Genomic DNA, 22,206 nt, shown 5'->3' with positions numbered 1-22,206 from the left:
TTGTCCAGGTCTCAGCCTACATGGACTCAATTCCCCCTGCCCAACACCACACAAGACCATAACATACCCTGTGTCCGAAATCACTCCCTACTCACTGTAGTGAGCTCGCCATTTTGTAGTGCTGTCCGAATGTATAGTGAGAATTATTACACCCTATATAGTGCACTCAAAGTATCCCACAATGCATCATGAAAAGTAGTGTACAACCGATGGTCACTAACCAAGCAATATATCCCATCATGCGTTGCGGTCACACTGAGAAAAATCAAATCAAAAGCCTCAAATTTGATTTAATAAAAGGCAGCGGCAAAGAAGAAAGGATTCAGCCTTGACTTAAAAGAACTGAAAGATGCAGCAGACGCAAAGTACTTTGTATTGATTTAATGTAGGAAATGTGTTCAGTATAATATGTATTTGGCACAAAATTACATGCATGTATTTAGTTTGAAAACCCACCAGCCGTCTGATCTGGCATGTTTTAATTGTGCGACAGTAATGACGTAAATAACAGCATGATGAGTAGTGTCCGAAAGTGGCTTTTTCTTTTTTTTTTTTTCCTCTCCCCCATTTTTACCAATGAGCTCACTATATAGTCCTCTACATAGTGAGTAGGGAGTAGTGAATGAGTAAGTGATTTTGGACACGGGGACAATTTCCATGAGTCAGTACTTGCTCCCATTATAATGTTCCTGTTACAGTACAAAATGTAAATGTCACGCTCTGCATGTGGAGACTTTAAAAGTCTTCGTCTTGTGTTTAAATTATTTAGCACAAGTACAGTACCAGTCAAATGTTTGGCCACCAACTTCTCATTCAATTTTTTTTCTTTAACTTTTGTTAATTAAGTCACTTCATGTCTTAAAGTAATGATGGGTGTTTCTCTTTACTTAGTTGAACGGTTCATGACGACATATGGATTACTACAGTTGTGGAATAAGCCTATTTGCTGTATTTTTGTTTGCTATTTATTGTTTGATCTCAAATCATTAAGAAGGTAAGAAATTGCACTAATTAACTTTTGATGAGGCACCTGCTAACTGAAAACATTCCAGGTGACTACCTCATGAAGCTGGTTAAGATAATGCCAATAGTGTGCAAAGCGTCATCAGGGTAAACGATGGCTATTTTGAAGAATCTAACTTATGAAACTTTTTGGTTTACCACATAATTCTATTTTTTTTTCGTGGTCCAATTTCCATCAAATCCTCAGCTCTGATTGGCTGGCGAGTGGGTCTGTATCCTACAATACGGACCCCAGTTATGGACCTCTGGCGACTCGCTCGTTCACAACAACAAACAACATAGTAGCATTTTTTTTTTTTGTCAACATTTATCTTTTTTATTTATTTATTTATTTTTTTAATAAGATTTATTTATAAGATTATCAAAAATCTTGTAAATTTTTGCCAGCATTTCTCAGGAGAATAGCATTAATTTTACAGCATGGATAGCGATAACGACAGTCTTCAGTGAAGGCGAGTTTTACTACCCTGAGGAAGAAGAAATTAAAAAAAAAATTATTTCAGGAGAAAGCTAAAAACCTGTAACTGTTGCTAATGCTGAGCAAAAACATGGCTGAATCCTGAATGACTCAATTTTGTATAAATAGGGGACTACATAGGTGGCAAAATGTATAGGTTTTTTTTTTTTTTACCTTCCATGGAAGTGCACTTGTATACCGAGAGGGAAGCAATTTGCATTATAGCCGTGAATGGGGATTCAAAATGGTGGCACGGCTCGCCTCGGCTTGGTTTTCCCTTTCGGGCGCTCTTGTTTTCTGTTAGAATTTGGTAAAGAAAAAAATTAAATATATTATTTATCACCTTAAGGTTTGTCCGTATGGTGAAATACCGTGACCTCGGCCTTGAATGCTGACCTCGGCCCAGAGGGTCTCGGTCAGTACTTTCAAGACCTCGGTCACGGTTTTTCACGATACGGACCTCCCAGCTGGTAAATAGCATATATCTGTTCCATATGTTGTTTTATAGTTTGGATGTTTTTGGTATTGTTCTACAGTGTAGAAACTAGTCAAAATACAGAAAAACCTATGAATGAGTAGGGGTGTCCAAACTTTTGACTGATACTGTATGTGTAATATCATAACTATATATTTGGTTGTAGAAAGTCGTATGAGCCTGTGTCCAGTGTATGCAGTGTGTACTTGTTTGTAAAAAGTGATAATACTGAAGTAGATAGGTTATTGTAGTTAATTCAAGAGAAATATCATGCTGGGTTAGAAATGTACTACAGTCAGCAGATTAACACATCCAAGTGTCTGGTCACGGGCTTGGCATGGACTCGGCCATGTGTGGTCCTGGTCTTGCCCCTTTTGTAATACTCAGTCTTGACTTGGGTTCCATTGGCTGTGGTCCTGGTCTTGATTCGGTCTCCGCTAAGGTGGTCTTGAACCCAACACTACTGAACAATATAACAAAAGCAAATCAATATGAATGTTTAAAATACATTGTGATCCCCCCCCCCCCCCCCCCCCCAAAAAAAAAAAAAAAAATCCATCCATTATCCGTAACCGCTTATCCTGTGCAGGGTTGCAGGCAAGCTGGAGCCTATCCCAGCTGACTATGGGTGAGAGGTGGGGTACACCTTGGATGAGTCACCAGGTCATCGCAGGGCTGACACACTGAGGCCAAGTTTACATTAGACTGTATCTGTCTCGTTTTCTTCGCGGATGCACTGTCCGTTTACATTGAAACGCCGGGAAACGGGAATCCGCCAGGGTCCACGTATTCAACCCAGATCGTGTCCGCTCCGGTGCTGTGTAAACATTGAGATACGCGGATACGCTGTGCTGAGCTCTAGCTGGCGTTGTCATTGGACAACGTCACTGTGACATCCACCTTCCTGATTCGCTGGCGTTGGTCATGTGACGCGACTGCTGAAAAACGGCGCGGACTTCCGCCTTGTATTACCTTTCATTAAAGAGTATAAAAGTATGAAAATACTGATGCAAATACTGCCCATTGTGTAGTTATGATTGTCTTTAGGCTTGCCATCCTTCCACTTGAAAGTGGTAAGTGATATGCGCTGGGATCACACACAGTGGCTCAGTCCCGAATCACAGCTTGTGCACTTCACTCGCGTGCTCTGTGAGCTGCGCAAGGCCGGAGTGCGCACCCTCCAGAGGGCACTCGCTGTTCAGGGAGGAGTGATTTGGAGCACAGGATGCCTGCGGAGCCGAGCGTATCCGTGCATTGGTGTTGCTGTGTGCACGCAAATCGTGTATTGGTGTTGCTGTGTGCACACTAATCGTTTTAAAAACGTTAATCTGATGATCCGCTGATACGGTCTAATGTAAACATGGGCTGAGACAAACAACCATTCACATTCACACCTACGGTCAATTTAGAGCCACCAATTAGCCTAACATGCATGTCTTTGGACTGTGGGGGAAACCGGAGCATCCGGATGAAACCCATGCAGACGCGAGGAGAACATGCAAACTCCACACAGAAAGGCCTCCATTGGGCCACTGGGCTCGAACCCACAACCTTCTTGCTGTGAGGCGACAGTATTAACCACTACACCATTCTGCTGCCCCTAAATAATCTTAGTTTGATATGTTTTGCACTAGCTATATATTCATTTACACTAGTTGCATGTGCATTTACAAGCAGTGTGATTTTTGGCACATATACCACACAAAAAAGGCTGACGTGAAGACTTTATGTTCCAGGGAACGAGAATTTCTTGCGCATGCAGAGAACTTCAACAAAGTCACAAATTGAAACTTATTCCTTACTGAGGTAGAGCAGAGGGAGAAGAGCTTGTTTAGAAGTGAGGCAGCTAGACAGAGTGGGATGATTAAAAGCAAGGCCCTCAGACAGCCCCCTCATGCCCAGACGTGTTAAACTGAGTTGCAGAGCTAGGCATCGTGCAGATAATCATCTGTTGCACATGGGTCTTGGTGTGAGTCATTGTCTGACAGATTGAAGATGATCTGCGTTGTGTGTAATACTGTGTAACACATTTGTATTGGCTGGTTTTGTTGTTCCAGCTCATACAGACTGGGGTGTGTGAAATAAATAAATAAATCCTTCTGCCAAGGAATAATATCAGGGGTGGGCAGATCATAGATTCATTAGCCAGTCAGCCAGCCAGGCAGTGTGCTTGTCCAGTCTTATCGTAAGGGACCCTGGAGGCAGACTTTAACTGAACTCCAGTATGAGAAGCTAGTTACATGCATTAAATGTATGTATAAATGTACTCGTTTATTACTGCAGAAATTTAGTACCTTATGCTGTAGTCTTTCATCACTTTCTCTCCCAACATGCAATGCCGTTAGAATCGGACATCATCAATTTTTTGCTTGATATAACTTTTAAATGTAAAGTGACCGTGTTGGGTTAGTATCAGAGTTGTATAAGGTGTGGCTATTAAATAGCGACACTGGGCACGAGAATGCAGGTCACATGGACGTGTTCGAGTGACCCGACATTTTGTAAAGGTTAAGAGGATGTCGAGGATGATGAACGTTCATATCAAGAATTCGTGAGAATGTTCAGGAAATCAGACAAATCGTTTTGGAATTTGGGGAAACGTCTTGAAACTTGTCCCTTACTGAGGTAGAGCAGAGGGAAAAGAGTATGTTTAGCAGAGGGAAAAGCCATGGTCTAAAGGTTAGAGACGCAGCTACGGTCACTGATTCGATTCCCTGGACCAGCAGGAATGGCTGAAATGCCCTTGAGCAAGGTACTTAACCCCCAACTGCTCCCAAGGCTGCCCACTGGTGTGGATATTACAGGGTCTTGTTGTACGTCGCTCTGGATAAGAGCGTCTGTGAAATACCTGCAGTGTAATGTAAATGATTGACGACTAAGCATCGGAATGATTGCAGAAATGGTCATCAGTAAAGAGACTGTTAAGCAGAATCTGGTAAAGGTTGTCCCAAAGGTTCTGATCATCCATCCATTATCTGTAACCGCTTATCCTGTGCAGGGTTGCGGGCAAGCTGGAGCCTATCCCAGCTGACTATGGGCGAGAGGTGGGGTACACCCTGGACAAGTCCCCAGATCATCACAGGGCTGACACATATGCCCCTTTTCCACCAAAGCAGTTCCAGGGCTGGTTCGGGGCCAGTGCTTAGTTTGGAACCGGGTTTTCTGTTTCCACTGACAAAGAACTGGCTCTGGGGCTAGAAAAACCGGTTCCAGGCTAGCACCAGCTCTCTGCTGGGCCAGAGGAAAGAACTGCTTACGTCAGCAGGGGGGCAGAGTTGTTAAGACCAACAACAATAACAAGACCGCGAAAGATCGCCATTTTTAAGCGATGAGAAGCAGCAGCTGTACAAACGTGAAGTCATTTATGATTGTTGTTGTTGCTGCTGCTGCTTCTTCCGTGTTTTTGCTTCAATATTCGCGCCAAGGTTTATGCAAACGTAGCGACGTAACTGACGTATCAGCGATGTAATGACGTGTCTCCGTTTAGCACCGCGAGCTATGGAAAAGCAAACTGGTTCTCAGCTGGCTCGCAAGTTGAACGAGTTGTGAACCAGCACCAGCACTGGCCCCGAACCAGCCCTGGAACTGATTTGGTGGAAAAGGGGTAATGGAGACAAACAACCATTCACACTCATATTCACACCTACGGTCAATTTAGACTCACCAGTTAACCTAACCTGCATGTCTTTGGACTGTGGGGGGGAAACCGGAGCACCTGGAGGAAACCCACACAGACATGGGGAGAACATGCAAACTCCGCACAGAAAGCACCCCATTGACCACTGGGCTTGAACTCGGAACCTTCTTGCCCTTTCAACCCCCCCCGTGTTTGATTCAAAGAGCCCAAGCGGAGGGCATTTTAATGACTAACAAGGCACTCCAGTGATCGTAACGCTTTATGAACAGTGAGCTTAGCAGACCGTCACTTCATGTCTTGCATATCTAATGAGACGGCTGTGACGTCTGATGCAAGCAACCTGTAGTCCACATCTGTTTGTCTGAGCAAAGTAGTGCTGCAAGGACAACTATCAAATCAAGACGGGGGGGAACACATTTGAGAAAAGGAAAAAAAAAACAGTTTGAGTGCAATATCATGATAAACATGCACTCCTTTCTTTCTGTAATTGCAAGTTTCACATTTGCACTTGTCAGTGGGATATTTACACACGTGAAATGTTAAAACTTGCAGGTTTCTATCTTTCCACCATCTAGTTTTGACTTTAATGTGCCACCATACTCCCAGGCTATAGGCTTACTTGCATCTCCCAAACACAGGTTTAAAGGAGAACCTTGTGCTCAAGTGACTTTTTTTTTTTTCCTTTGTTCTGTGGGATCCCAGTGCACAAACCTTGTTTGAAGCGTTCTTAAAAAAAAAAAGCCACTAATCATTCATATCTGTATTTATATTTGTTTAAGGATCCATTTTCTGTTCAATCCAAATAATGTATTCATATTCAGATGTGTCCTTATTTCATATGTAGGTTGTGTTCTCTTGAGGATTTTTTTTTTAAACTAAATTCTATTATTCTCCATTTTTCTTAGAGCTCAATCAGTTACACACATGAAATTAGATCATTCAGAAAGCAGTGTGTGAAATAATGGAGGCTGTTATGCCTATAGATGTTTGAGAAACTGATTGCTCTAATATCCAAGATGTCACGATTCATGAAAGTGCTCTGATCTTGTTATTTCAGGCAAGACTGAAAAGTCACATCATTTACGTTTTTAAAAAATAAACAAGCAGTGGATAGTAATGAGTAAATGTCAAGACTGTCAGACAAAACCAGGACGGATGTGCATCGTGAAAATTGATTATGGCACTTGATTGCTTCATCCTTGTTGTCCTGCTATATCAAGAAACAGCACGTTGCTTCCATTTATGATTTTTGGTGGTAAATTTTGTTTTTCTTCCAAAATGTGTACCTTCCAGTCTTTTTCTGTAATTTGAGATGCTTCAGTTTAGCAACAGACAGATGAAGTCTTGGCTAGTTGTTTGGTTTAATGGAACATTAGAGTTTTTCTTTCCCGGACAGTGAACTTAATACGAAATAAATGTTGAAAGTCTCATTATGAATATCAGGCTTGTAGTACTTGAGTCCAACTCATGACTTGACTTGGACATTCCATAATAATTTGGCGTAAGATATTTATATCTACATTAATTTTTGCACTAATTTCATGCAAGAGTGTCACACCTGCGTGCCTTGACTCATGCATCAGATAGACTCTCGAGCGCGCTCCGGACAGCACGCGTGCCGTAAACGACTCGCACCTGCACAGGATTAAGGCGCAATCCGTGTGCCTATATAAAATCTGTGAAAACGCACTTATTTTGCGATGTGTTGGAAGGAGAATGTTGAGGATGGAGCTGCCAGGCACATGAAAACAAGGAAGGCCAAAGAGGAGATGCATGGATGTGGTGAGAGAGGACATGAAAGTGGCAGGTGTGGTAGAGAAGGATGCGGAAGACGGGAGCAATGGAGACGAAAGATCCGCTGTGGCGACCCCATGCTCTGCATCTCTTCTCAGGATGTGCCCATACCATCTCAGTCTCATCTCTCTTAGCTTAATTCCCAAGCTCTCTACATGTGCTGTCCCTCTGATGTGCTCGTTCCTTATCCTGTCCACCCTTGTCACCCCCATCGCAAACCTTAACATCCTCAACTCCGCCACCTCCAACTTTTGCCTCCTGTCTCTTCGTTAAGGGTACGGTCTCCAATCCAGACATCACAGCTGGTCTCACTGCTGTCTTATACATCTTACCTTTCACTTTTGCTGGGACTTTCCGATCACAAATGACTCCTGAAATCCTTCTCCAACTGCTCCACCCTGCCTGCACTCTCTTTCTCACCTCACTATCGCAGCCCCCATTTTCCTGCACAGTTGACCCCAGGTACTTGAATTCACCAACTTTCTTTACGTCTACTCCTTGCATCTTCACTACACTCTCATCCCCATTCTCACTGATGCACGTGTATTGTGTTTTGCTACTGCTCACCTTCATTCCTCTTCGTTCCAATGCATACCTCCATCTCTCCAAACCCAGCTCAACCTCCTTTCTACTTTCACCACATATCACGATATCATCCACAAACATCATGTTCCATGGTGACTCTTGCCTCACTTCATCTGTCAAGCTATCCATAATCGGGAACAGACAAAAGAAGATTGAGTTGTTTCTGACGCACATTACTGAGCCTTATTTCCTTGTTTGGTTTCCTGATCCCTGATTTCCTGCTTCTCGTCTTTGATTCTGCCGAGTCTACGATAGCCTGTTTGTGCCTCGCTTGACCTATTGCCTGTTTCACCATTTTATGATTTTGCCTGCCGTTCTGGGTTGTTTACCTGTCTTCACTTGTATTAATAAACACACCTTCTGCACTTGCATCCGTCTCCCAACCATCTCTGACAGAATACTTTGCACTCCCTGACAGAGAGAACGCACATTCACCTGTTCATACGTCATGTTCAGGAACAAACTAATGTTAATGGCGCTAAAACAGCCACCATCAAATGGTGCGGACCGAGTCTTATTCTTGGACTTGATTTTTATTATTTATTTTATTTTCGGACTTGAACACTGGGTACTTGAGACTAGACTCGGACTCGAGGTTTAGTGACTCGACTACAACACTGATGAATATGCAGTTTGGTTTTTAATGAAACAGATCCTCTGGTTATCTATTGCTTTTAATTGCTTAATAAATTAAGTAATCTGTCATCGATTCCTCAGGTATTTAAAAATCCTCCTTGGTTACATTTATAACTTTAGGATGTAAGGTGGAAACCAGGAAATGTGTATATTGTGTGCAGTTTCTGCCTGGGGATTATCGAAACATCCTGCTTCTTTTTCATTTCGACTGGTCGCTTGTGGATCTTTTGGAAATTTGCTTTCAGTAGCAGCCCTAGACTTGTAGAAATGAGCCAAAAAAAGATGCCATTTTGTCTTTCTAAACGTTTTGCGACAGTTTGAGGACGCTCCTTTAATGCGATGTCGGCAAGATTTCTCTTGTTAATCGCTGCAGGCTCCTGCCTGTGTGTATTGTCTGTGTTGCTGGCTCAGTCTGTTTTACATTGTACTTATTTGAACTGTGTTTTTCTCCCCTCCCTTCTCCCCCCACAGATGATTGAAATGCCAGTACGGACAAACCAGATCCCACGGCAAATCCCAGTGCAGTCCTTTTTTACCAAACCCATTCCAGGCATCATCATGGGTGGCATCCTGCCCTTTGGCTGCATTTTCATCCAGCTCTTCTTCATTCTCAACAGCATCTGGTACCCTATCAAGTTGCACTTGTGAATTGTTCAAATAAGACTTGTACACACCACTGTTCCAGGATATGTATAAATATAACAATAAACAGGACATTTTCTGACATTCTATACTTGCAGGTCTCATCAGATGTATTACATGTTTGGTTTCCTGTTCTTGGTGTTTATTATCCTCCTCATCACATGTTCAGAAGCCACCATTCTGCTCTGCTACTTTCATTTGTGTGCTGAGGTGAGGCTGTAAAGTTATTAGTGTTGTGTGGTGGTTTTTTTTTTTAAATTAATTAATTTATACGGTATATATTTTTATGTATTTCACATCAAGAAAGGACCTTTTGAGTTAAGGTTCTAGTTAGAGGTCTGCGCGGGTTGGATTTTTTAGTCCCGCTCCCGCCCGCGCCCGCATTGTGCAGTCCCACTCCCGCCCTCGCCCACAAAGAATTATGATTTTCAGTCCCGCTCGCGCCCACAAAAAAATTATGATTTTCAGTTCCGCCCGCGCCTGCCATATTTTGTCCCGCTCCCGCCCGCAAATCCCGCATGATGCAGACGTTCGCGTTATTTCTCAGGAAAGTTCTTGTCTTGACACAGCATGATGGTGTCCCGCCCCCTACTTTGAGTGGATTTGAGCATAAATATCTACAACTCACGTTTGTTATTGTTTACCTCGTTTCTGAATTCAGCATATAGTATCTCTAATAATAATAATTAGTGCTGTCAAACGATTAAAATATTTAATCGCAGATCACACATTTTTATCACATGAGAAACTATTGTAATTCTCTGATCAGCATAAAAAAGTGAATGGGCTTGCACCAATTTTTTTTTATTGCAAAGCAGAGCTAGTAAAAGAAATGAATTGATTTACTGCTTGCGTTAGTCTACAACTTTAATCAGAGAGACATGTTACACAGTGACGGTAGGCTTGACTCAATGCTATCCCAGAAATCCTTCCTGTAATATGCAAATTTGGCTGTCCAATCAGAGGCGGCCAAATTTGCATATTACAGGAAGGATTTCTGGGATAGCATTGAGTCAAGCCTACCGTCACTGTGTAACCTGTCTCTCTGATTAAAGTTGTAGACTAACGCAACAAGTAAATCAATTCACTCATGGTTCTCTTGCTAGCTGGGTGTGAACTGTGAGTCATTAGAGTGATCAAAGAATTTCCCCTTAGGGTGATCAATGGCAAGTTTAAGATGCTATTTCTCACTCAATCTGGCAGTCTGACTTTCTCTGCAAACTTAGGCATCTTAAAATGTTTTTATTAATGCCAAATAAAATATCCAGCACAAATTATATATGATGGACATAAATTAATAATTTATAAATTTTATTTCAAGCACGTTTTTAGTTAGCGGGACTGCAGCTTATCACCGCTCCCACCCGCGCCGCATATGTGCGCTCCCGCCCGCGCGCACATATGTGCACTTCCGGTCGCGCCCGCAATGAGCTTTCAAAATTTGTCCCGTGCCGCACTGTTTTGCGGCGGGTCCCGCGGGACTCCCGCGGGAGTGCAGGGCTCTATTTCTAGTATACGGGGTGCTTAAATAGGGCAATATATTCTATTATACATACAGGACACGTTTTCGATGGAATAAAAACATGTGTTCTGTTACCTTCTAGCAGGTTCCATTCATTTGGTTTGATAGCATGCAATATTGCAGCATGGTGGTGTAGTGGTTAGCATGGTCGCCTCACAGCAAGAAGGTTCCGGGTTCGAACCCAGTGGCCGGCGAGGGCCTTTCTGTGTGGAGTTTGCATGTTCTCCCCGTGTCTGCGTGGGTTTCCTCCGGGTGCTCTGGTTTCCCCCACAGTCCAAAGTCATGCAGTTAAGTTGACGTGGGGCGGCCTTGGGCTGAAGTGCCCTTGAGCAAGGTACCTGACCCCGACTGCTCCCCGGGTGCTGTATGTGGCTGCCCACTGCTCTGGGTGTGCATGCGTGTGTTCACTGCTTCAGATGGGTTAAATGCAGAGGATGAATTTCACTGTGCTTGAAGTGTGCATGTGACAAAGGTTTCTTTTCTTTCTATTGTTCACATATCACTTATCCTACGTGTATTACGTCACTCTACCCAATGGAGAACGAGTGTTGAATACGATATTACATGGTTGTCAAGACATGACATCGGACCTGATGCGAATATCTAGTAGGAGAGTTTTCTGCTGCGCATGCGTGGAAGCATTTCTTTGTTAGCTGGGAAAGAGAGAGACTCTGCTAATCCAGTGCTAGGATTAGCTATGCTATAATTAAGCACTAAATAAATAAACTGAAGACACATTGAACACCCAAAAGGCTACCAAAACTTCATTAGATATTCTTCACACGTATTTACAAGCAGTGACAAACCGTTACTATTAGAGCTGGGACTTAAGACGCATCAAAAAAGCAACTGGGCAAAGGATTTTGCAAGGGATTAGTGGCAGGGTGCCAGGTAGCTCTGCTATCTGTAGATCTCGATGTTGATTTTAAAAGTAACTAAGTAAACAGAATACTTATGTCTTAGTGGAAAAACACTGTGGCAAGTGTGTGTGGAAGAAGAGTCGCTAACACTACTGATGAACGCTGCACCGGCTGGAAGGTGACTTCACTGCTCTGCTGACAGCACCAATTCACGGTTAAGCTAGTGTTGGCCTTCAAGTAGGCCTAGGGTGATATATATAATTTATTTATTTTTTAATTTTGGTCCCTCCCACTATAAATCAAAATCTGATTGGTTAATTCATCTGTCACATCCTACATAAACATACACTGCCATGGCCTTCTGTCCTGGCAATGAAGTACTAACCAGTGAGTGAGCCAGCTCTAAACTCTTCCTCAGCCTAGAGACAACAAAAAAAATGTCATTGGTTAACTCTATTTTAATGTTTTCAAGATAGTAACCCTTTCATTTCTGAAGCAAATTTGATAGAAAAAGTGGCCAAATTAGAATGAGAGGAGAATAATTATAATGAAATTATGAAAGCAATTGAAGAACGAAAGAAATTAAGTAACATTTGAAATGCTGATACGTTTGGGCTTTATAAAGACTAAACTTTTGTTCCAATACACAAGGACTCTGACTTACCCAAATTTTCGACTGGCTTACTCCAGTCCTTGTCAAGAAATGACCCTCTGCTTCTGGCACGTGACTTTGTGATTGGAACAGAGGATCAAAGGCTGTCGATAACCGGAATCTCCCGTCTTTGTTTAGCGTAGGTTGAAGGGCCCTGATGTAGATGGCTTCTTTTATTCCCTCTAGCAGAGAAATCCGGTTCACTGTCTAGTATTTCCACTGTGTCAAGCCTGACTGTATGTCCCAGTGATTCTAAATGGATGTGTTGTGATGCCTCTGACGTTGTCGAGCTGGGTCATTTGTGTTCTGAGAACCTGGTTTTCAATGAGCATTCTGTTTCTCCTATGTAACTTTCTCTACACTGGCCTTTAGACGTTTTTCCCTGGCAAGGAATCCGGTATACAATCCTGCACCTTTCCTCCTTGGGAGTTCTATCCTTGGGGGCAACAAGAAGACTTCTCAGGGTGGAGGTGGGTTTTATGCAAGTTTTTATCCCATGGGATCTGAAGGTCCTGTGGAGTGCTTCAGATTGTCCTCTGATGTAGGGAAGGACGATAAGGCCTCTGTTCTGTCTTGGGTCTTTTTGTCGGTGTTGTTCCCCAGATTGATGGGGTTTGGGTTGAGTAGCCTTGTCAATCGCCCACTGGGGATACCTGCACTTCTTGAGTGCCTGAGTGACGTGTTCTTTTTCTTCCTGTATATCCTCTCGGTCTGTAATGATGGTGTTAGCCCTGTAGAAGAGTGTCTGGATGACTCCTAATTTGTGTTTCAGGGGATGGTTAGAACTGAAGTTCAAGTACTGGTCTGTATGTGTTGGTTTCCTGTAGATTTTCACCTGCAATGAGCCATCTGCCTGTATGACTGTATTTGTGTCTAGAAATGCTAGAGAATTGTCTTGTTCCTCGTAAGTGAATTTGATGTCTGGGTCAACAGATTTCAGATGTTTTGTGAATTCTTGAATGTGCACCACCTTGAATTTGGTGTAAGTGTCCTCCACATACCTATATCACCATAGGGGTGGGTGGGGGGCAGTGCTGATTGCCAGATGGTCCAAATGTTCCATATACAAGTTACATACTATGGGCAAAACAGGGGAGCCCATAGCAGTGCCATGAATCTGTTGGTAGAAGATTCCATCAAACACAAAATAGGTGCAATGAAGGCAAACCTCAAGTAGGTCCACGATCTGTGAGGGGGTTGGAGTGGAGCGTTGTGAAAGTGTGTTTGTCGTCTTGTAGTCTACATAAAATGACCTCGTGCCTTATCGACGGGGACTGATGTAAATAACACGGTCACGTCAAAAGAATGCAGAATTTCATCCTCTTCCACTCTGTTGTCCTTGATAAGGTTCATAAAACGTTGGGAGTTCTTAATATGGTGTGTGGACTTCCCTACTAAGGGGGACAAAATTTCAGCTAAAGGCTTGACGCAATGATGGGTGATGGAATCAATACTACTTACGATCTGTCTCAGAGGTACATTTGGCTCGTGAACCTTAGGTAGGCCGTAGAACTTGGGTGGCATTTCAGTGGTAGGGTACAGTTGTCTGTTTGTAATCCTATTAATCCCGCCTTTTTCGATGCGTTGTAGAGTCGAGATGAGTTCTTTCTTGCACTTCTGTGTAGGGTCCCTTTTTCCCAACTTGCAATAAGTGGAATTGTCACTGAGAAGATCTTTTTATACACTTGTTTGTTTTATTTAGCACAACAGTTAGCCGTCCTTTGTCTGCAGGGAGAATCAAGATGATATTGTCTTCCCTGAGGGTCTTTAGCGCTTCCCTCTCCTCCTCTGATGGGTTGGATTTGGTCTTCTTTGGGCGGGTAAGAATGTTGTTAACTTTGGCTCTGAGTACATTGGCCTCTCGTTCCGGTAATTTCCTACAAGCTACCTCAGTTTGTCACTATATTTACCACGGAATTTTTGTTGTCTGTGACTGCAAAATTCAGTCCTTTTGCGAATACCGACAATTCTGGATCTTTCAGCAACCTATCTGAACAGTTTTTGACCCATTTGTGTATGCACTCTGACGCGATGGAACTGGATTCTTCGGGATTGTTTGTGTGTGTCACTTCCTTCAGTACGATCACGTAAAGTCACGTGCCGGAAGCAGAGGGTCGTTCCTTGATAAAGACTGGAGTAAGCCAGTCGAAAATTTGGGTAAGTCCGAGTCCCTGTGTGTTGGAACAAAAGTTTAGTCTTTTATAATGTTGTTTACCAACACAGATGAGTCTACACGCGAATGTTTGGGCTTTTTCTGAAGGCCTAGAAGGCCCTGACGGTTGCCCTCTGTTTCCAAGAGAAAAACATACCAATGGACATTGAAAAACTGGAAAAGAGGGTGTGTGTGTGTGTGTGTGTGTATTATTATTAATAATAATAATAATAATAATAATAATGGATTTTTTTCCCATGGTATATCAGATATCATGCTAGCTGAATGGAATAGATTTGATATACCATGAAAAAAGCCATTATTATTATTATTATTATTATTATTTAAATATTTAACACCTAAGGATTGGTTTAAGCATCTGCAAAGTGTTCATAGTGATTTCATGCAGGAAAACCCCAGGCGAATGGGTCTTGTGCTCACATTTTGTTTTTCACACTTGCATTACTGTAGACAAAAAGCCACATAAAACTGAAGTGTTGTGTATCCTGTCATAAGGGCAGAGTTTTTAAACGGACTTGTGTTTGTATTTTCTTGCTCACCAGTTTTTCCTATTTTCTGTTTACAGGATTATCACTGGTGGTGGCGATCGTTCCTCACGAGTGGATTTACTGCAGTTTATCTCTTCATTTATGCTGTACATTATTTCTTTTCCAAACTTCAAATCCATGGCGTTGCCAGTACCATTCTTTACTTTGGCTACACTACGATCATGGTTCTCATATTCTTCCTCTTCACAGGTGAGTGGTACGCCGAGTCTGAACAAGTGAAGTTTTCATGAAAAGCATCACTGATAAAACAGTGTAATGTAATTTGTAAACGTGTTGTGCCTACGCAACTCGTCACTGTTTAACGTAAAAAGAACTGAGCTGCTCTGTAATCGGAAGTGTCAATCAAAAACACAGGCCTGGCTACAGATGTTGGTTTTATAGTGATACTGTGGGGCAGGAAGAATCAGGAAAGAGCAGAGTAATCCATTTGCACTGTTTACACAGCCTGATATGGAGAACAAAAAGTCAATAAGTTGTGCCGAAGCCCATACCAGTAACCGTTTTAGAATGTTGCCATTCCTCTGAAGCAGTACCCCTTAAGGATAACTGCTGTGTGCTTACTCTGGCGGATATTTGCTTTTTTCCTTGATCAAACCTTTTATCATTACCTCACACCTGTTACTGTGCTGCTGTTATCTGGGATTTAGATAGAAAACAATCCACCCCTCCCCCAAACTGTCACAGGGCACTAGCCTTTTGCTGAGTGAGGTTATTTTATTTTTTCCCCCTCTATTGTTACTTTTCAGTTCATGTTATTGTTTAGTAAAGATGTTTAGACCAAGAGGAAATGGAGAGACTTATGAATATTTCAGCCCCCTCCCCCCTTTTTTAAATCCCTCAGCATATAATGTGAGGCGATCTAGCTATTGCTCTGTCTGTAAACATTTTAGTTTCCAGAGCATAACTCAAGAACTATTAGGAATTTTTTTTTCCACAAAACCTGACAGTTATGTTAAGTGACTAGAGGAGTTGTGCCTTTTGATATTTTGGGATTTCTGTGATTTCCCCCCCCCCCCCCCCCCCCCCCCCCCCCCATATTTCCAAGGCAACCAGTTCAACTTTGGAAAATTTGGAGTGGAGTTTCATGTGGGGGGTGGGGAGGGATGTGTCCTCTCCTGATGACTCTTGTTTTTATCCCCTGCTGACCGAAAGGCCCGAAGGGGGATTATGTCGTGGCGATTTCCGTCCGTCTGTCCATCCCGGGAAGGGTACTCACCTTCTAAAATCAACCCCTCTTTGAATTTTTGGAGGAATTTCACAAAACTTGGCAGGATTCTTTGTTATATGTCGTTAGTACGCATATTGTAATTTTATTAAATTTGGTCACATTTTACCAGAGTTACAGCCCTTGATTTAACAAAATTATACTTTCACAATTTCATGATGGTGCGTTTTCCTTCTGACATCGACTCTTCTCAATTTTTGGATGAATTTCTCGAAACTTGGCAAAAGGTCTTGTTATATGACGGTAATACACAGATTGCGATTTAATTTCGTTTGTGAAAATTTTACCAGAGTTTCGACCCTTGATTAAATAACTTGTACTTTGACAATTTCATGAGGGTGTACGTTCTTCTGAAATCGACGCCTTTCTCAATTTGCGGAAGAATTTCACCAAACTTGGCAGAACACGGTTATATGACTGTTATACGCGTATTGAAATTTCGTTTAATTTGGGCAAATTGTACCAGAGTTATGCCCTTGATTATTAACAAACTTGTCTCATTATCTCTCTAGCCGCTTTATCCCGTTCTACAGGGTACTTTGGCAATTTCATCAAGGTGTCCTTGCTTTCTGAAATCAACTTCCCTCACAATTTTTGGAGGAATTTTATGTAATTTGGCAAAAATGTTTTTATCCCCCGCTGGCCGAAAGGGGATTATGTCGTAGCGATGTCCGTCTGTCCGTCCCAGAAAGGAACCTCCTGAAATAAACTCCTCTCACAATTTCTCATCTCATCTCATTATCTCTAGGCGCTTTATCCTTCTACAGGGTCGCAGGCAAGCTGGAGCCTATCCCAGCTGACTACGGGCGAAAGGCGGGGTACACCCTGGACAAGTCGCCAGGTCATCACAGGGCTCCTCTCACAATTTTTTGGAGGAGTTTCATGAAACTTAACAGGATTCTTTGTTGTATGTCAGTAATACACATTCTATTTTCATTCAATTCAGTTACATTTTACCAGAGCTATGGCCTAGTTGCCAGTGGGGGATATTGTGCTCTCAGAGTACTCTTATCTTAGTGTTATTGTGTGAGAGAGTAGCCCAGTCATTGGCTTTAATCAAAGCTTCTTCAGTTTTTCTGATTCTTCTTCAGTTGGAGGAGGCTAAAGGAGATCAGTTGCAATCCAAGCAAATGGCGTATAAATAAACAGTACACTCACTGCTGACCTTACTTTGCTTCTCATTTTTGGAAAACGATAATCTTCTGTTTAGTAAAAGTCCTCAGGCTCTCTCCTCTGTTATTGAACAGCTTCAGCTAAAAGCTACTTGGGTGCTGAACCCTAGCTTCTTGGATTCCATCTTGAAATGGTAATGCTCTCCTAACGCTGATCGTTTGTGTAGATGATGGAGGCCTAGAGCATTTACCATCATTACTGAATCAATTGGCCATTACACAGAGCACTTCTTATGATCACATGTATGATTGTAGGACTCTGTATGGCTTTGCTGTTACACTAGTCTTCGATTTGGCACGGCCGTTTACCTAATGAATACCAGGCTCCCAGTTTATATGTTGCCATGGCATCCAGTAGATGCTTCACAAACCCTCATATTTAAGCTCTAAAAACAAGAATCCAAAGAGAACTTGAACATATTTGTGTACAGCCTATGACACACACTTCCCAGAGTGTTTTGTATTTTCTCGGCAGAGGTGGTCAGAAGTCGACATGGTAACAGCACGATCTAGCTGTTCCTGGTCGAAAACACCCACACAAGCCAGTATGTGGGATGCATTAAACCTGTACAGACTTCTAATAGCAGTGGTTCATGAGTTTCGTTCTCTCCCTCTCTGTACGTGTACTGTCATGGCCTCATTTAAGCCTGGTGAAGTTCATAGGCTGAACAGAACTTCGAATACCGGCAGATTTAGAAATGTTAAATGGGTCGATAAAACAGATTGTTGATAAGACAATCGCTCCTAAGGAACCAAGCGCATTCGCAGCACAGATGATTTGTATTTAGTGACCTCTATAAATGGCAAAGCTCCTGGAGAGCTGAAAATGACAACTAAATGGAGGAAAAATGCTTCGTAACTGCAGTTTGCACAGCGTAACTCCTTCTTTTTATAAGGTGCTGTTTCTCTTGTCTTAATTGTAGGGCTTATTTTATTGGTCTTAATTTCTAAATTTTATTTTGGACTGCTTCCCTCCCCCAAAGTCATTAGTATGATTGGGGGAAAAATAATTAAAAGGTTTTTGTTGAATTCATGTGTGCAGTTGAAAATAAATAAGCCATTTTAAAACTTGCTAATGTAATTGTGATAAAATACCCAGGAGCTCTCGTAGTACATGTTCATTTTTCTAAGTGATTTTTCATGAATGGCACGTTTCTAAATGCTAAATGTTTTTTTCGAACGATTCATGAATGAGTTTGTTTGTATCCAGCTTGTCTCATCTGTTCGTCTTTCCACAGGCACCATTGGCTTTTTTGCTTGTTTCTGGTTTGTAAATAAAATCTACAGTGTGGTGAAGGTGGACTAAGGTGGGCATCTTGGCACTGGACTCTCTGGACAATGTAAAGAAATGTCTTCAGTGTTCAGGTTGGCAGACTGTTGGAGAGAGACGTCCTTCTTCTTTGCTTGTAAACTAGAGTTTCACCCTCATAGTTCTGTTTCTACTGTATGTAATTTGGTTGAGTTTGCACAATTAACATGTTTGAAGACTTTGTGATGGACAAGCTGGCGAGAGAGAAAAACCAGAACTGAGCAGGCTCAAATATTTTCACTTGTCATTCACAATTTTGAGCTCTAGTGAGAGAGGGAACACATTGTGATCAAATTAATCTATATGGGAGGTTATCTGCTAGTTGAGTTGATGGTGGACTTGAAAAGACATTCATATTGCTTATATCAAATTTCTTATACATATTATGGATTTATATTGATTTCCAAATGTGTTCTTTTTTTTTTTTAAATAATAATAATTTGAATGTTAAATCTTGGAATCCATTGTCATTTTTATTTTTATGATTTTTTTTAAATAAAATAGTTTTAGCCAAAAGGTGAAAAGGCTTGTAAATAATTAATTAAAGGGGATAAAAGGGATTGTTCATGATGTATCACTAATAATTGGATTTTAAAATGACTGTCACTTTTTATCATTAGTCAACAACCTATTTAATTTTTATGGCTATCACACATTGCGTTTCATGTAAAACAAAGAAAGGAATTGATTTACCAAGTAACAGAGTTTTGCATTAGAGCAATAAGAAATGCCATAAATACTAGAAAGCTTTGTTTCAAGAACTTTAATTGAAATGCTCACAGCTGCTACTGAGCTTCAGAAAATCATGTGAGGTATACCTAAAGATTCTTGTATCATGGAACAAAAATAAAACACAATATAAATCATTACAATATTGATCGACATAGTTTAAAATGATTCAGTTCTTTTAATACAAGTAAAAGTTAAAAAATGCTTTGCATTATAAAGATCTTAATTGTTTGCTGATTAAATGTTTTGATTTACTACAGAGGAACAAATGTTGGTTGAATTGAGTCTTGACTGTTTTGTCTCAGAATTCACATGAAAATGGCAGGCTATAGAGGACTTTCACTGACGTCACAGGTTATTGTTTATCACACAGCGTCCACCATATTGCTGGGCAAACAAAGAAACAGCCGTGACGGTTCATAATGAAAATCGAGACGGCTGCAGTCAGTATAATCTCTCTGAAATGATTAAAAATTTAGATTATACCAGTAGATCACATTACATTCAAAAGCTGAAACATGTAGGCATCACAGATCCATATAATTTACCTACAAATTTATTTATTTAGTTATTCTGCTCTGTGTGCACGCACGCTCGTTCACGGCTTCAAATGCAGAGGAGGAATTTCACTGTGCTTGAGTTTACATGTGACAAAAAATTTGGGTTCGCAGTGAAAAGTTAAACCAGGCTTATCGCCACGTCTCTTATTACATCCAAAAGCACTACAGGTCTCTGGCGTTGTTCTTTTCCATGTAACTTCTACAAGTTTATCTGTTGATGTTGACTGAATTTGGCTTACAATCACTTGCATACACTTGTGCTGGTCGCTGGCAAACGCAAAGCTTGCCTGGCAACATGGCTGCGTTTAAAAAAAAAACAAAAACAACCCAGTTGTGATGATGTCATGTGAAAGTCCTCTATAGCCTTATTGAAAACAGAGAAATGTTGAACAATTCAAATATTCAAACTGGTCTAGATTTTTTTTTTTAGCAGTAATGATAATAGGTTCAAACATTTATAACTTTAACTCTTCAGATTATTCCTGTAAGCCTTTTGCTAGTGAATGGTTTCATTTAGAAATTGTGTACAGTAGAATTAGTTTGGGCTTAAGATACTGTTTCTGATTTTATTTCTCCCTGCTGTCACACAAGCTCAACTCAAGAAAGCCTTTTTAAGCTCTTGAGTTGTATCATGCGCATTGGAAAAGGGGGGGGGGAACAAAAATATACAGTACAGTGTGTCCAGATTTCACCATTGGCTGAATAAACTATTCATTTTATAATGTCTCTGTTCTGTCCACGTTTACTGAGACTGTAAGCTTAACAGTCTGGCTGATGGTGCATACACAAAAAAATTACACAATACACTAAGACTATGAAACTTTACAAATCGAGACAGACATGTCGGATAATTAAAAAACTAATATAGACTGGGTTTTTAGTGTTTCTGTCCGGGAGGACATATTTCCGGAGTTTTCATTCACTAACCAGTAGTGAAAGTATGTCCGTTTTTGTTCTCCCAGTTTCATCGCTTAGCATTAATGAATATTGCTCTGGACATGGCCACTTTTTAAGTAGGACTGCACAATATATTGATTGTTAATCAGTATTGAGATACTGGCTTCTGCAATGGACAAATAACTATGTTAATGAATCATGAGTCATGCTGTGAACATTTTAAACAGGCTCAGATGTATTTGTGGTTATGTCAATAAAGGCCTAATGTCAGTCGTCTGTACAGCATTTCAGCGTAAGGCAATAAAATCTTAACATGTTGTGCAGCCCTATGAGTGTATTATGGGAAACAAAATGACCAAATACAGATGTGAAAGAGGTTGCTCCTCCTGCTGTGGTCCACTCCACAACAATTAATTGTCCATGGAGATTGTCATCTTTTTGAATGTTTGGTGTGTATACCAATTCCGTGATGTCTCTTTTAAAGGCAGTGAGATACTGTACAGCTCTCTTACAGTATAGCTGACTGCTTTAGAACCAGCAAAGTGGTTACAGGCCACCAAAGGTCAGTGGTCAAAATGTAAGACAATATGCACACTGGATGCTCTCCTGAGGAACACCAGCGACCTCCATGTGAAGTTAGTCTTCGAGGTAAAGTGTAATCATGGATCAGGTTGTCTTCCAGCATGGCTTCATTTTAAAATGTTAATAAATGCCTTGTCAAAATTTGGCTTGTTGCTCAACTAATTTTGATGTCCAAAAACCACCTGGTTTTGTTATTGTTTTCAAACTTGTACATTTTTCAGCAAAGTGTATGCTCTCCACCCATACATTTGAGGAACCACAGCAAGATCTATGTATGTCACGTTAAGGTTTCAACATCAGGCCTTCTTCCTGTCTTTACATATTTTTGCACCCAAAATATGTATGTTTTGATTGAAATATTGCACAGAGCATCACAAAATGACAAATATAAATCCCAACCATATAAAAAAAATGTTCATCATACCCATTACTTCATAATCACTCAATATCAACAGGTCATCAAAGACACTACTTCCATTAGAATAACATTTCTGCAATGTGTAACCACTAGTTGAAATGGCTGCGGCATGAACAGAAATTCAGATACATGAGTTTTCTGTGTATTTGACCCTTTGAATTTCACTTTTAAGAAACTGACACATAACTACTAACTGCTCCAGGAGCCAGTAACCACTCGGTCATTGTTTTTGAACGTTTTCAGTCACCAAGACCATTTTGAAAGTCTAATGGTATATTGAGGTAAAACCAATGAAACCTCTTGGATGATC

At 41.2% G+C, this 22,206-nt stretch overlaps 1 protein-coding gene across 2 annotated transcripts in view; it reads left to right on the top strand.

Annotated features, from left to right (window-relative positions):
* tm9sf5 (transmembrane 9 superfamily protein member 5) overlaps window positions 1–20,725 on the top strand; it is a 38,811-nt gene extending 18,086 nt beyond the window's left edge. For both annotated transcript variants that reach the window (XM_060927784.1, XM_060927785.1), the window contains 4 exons: window positions 9,079–9,230; window positions 9,348–9,459; window positions 15,022–15,193; window positions 18,640–20,725. In XM_060927784.1, coding sequence (XP_060783767.1) covers window positions 9,079–9,230; window positions 9,348–9,459; window positions 15,022–15,193; window positions 18,640–18,707 — 504 coding nt within the window. In that variant the 3' untranslated portion in view covers window positions 18,708–20,725. The remainder of the gene's footprint in view (window positions 1–9,078; window positions 9,231–9,347; window positions 9,460–15,021; window positions 15,194–18,639) is intronic.
* The last annotated feature ends 1,481 nt before the right edge of the window (window positions 20,726–22,206 follow it).

Source organism: Neoarius graeffei, chromosome 8 (assembly GCF_027579695.1).
Source record: "Neoarius graeffei isolate fNeoGra1 chromosome 8, fNeoGra1.pri, whole genome shotgun sequence".
NCBI lineage: Eukaryota > Metazoa > Chordata > Actinopteri > Siluriformes > Ariidae > Neoarius > Neoarius graeffei.
Note: the sequence above shows the minus strand (reverse complement) of the source record. Positions and strands in the feature narration are given on the sequence as shown.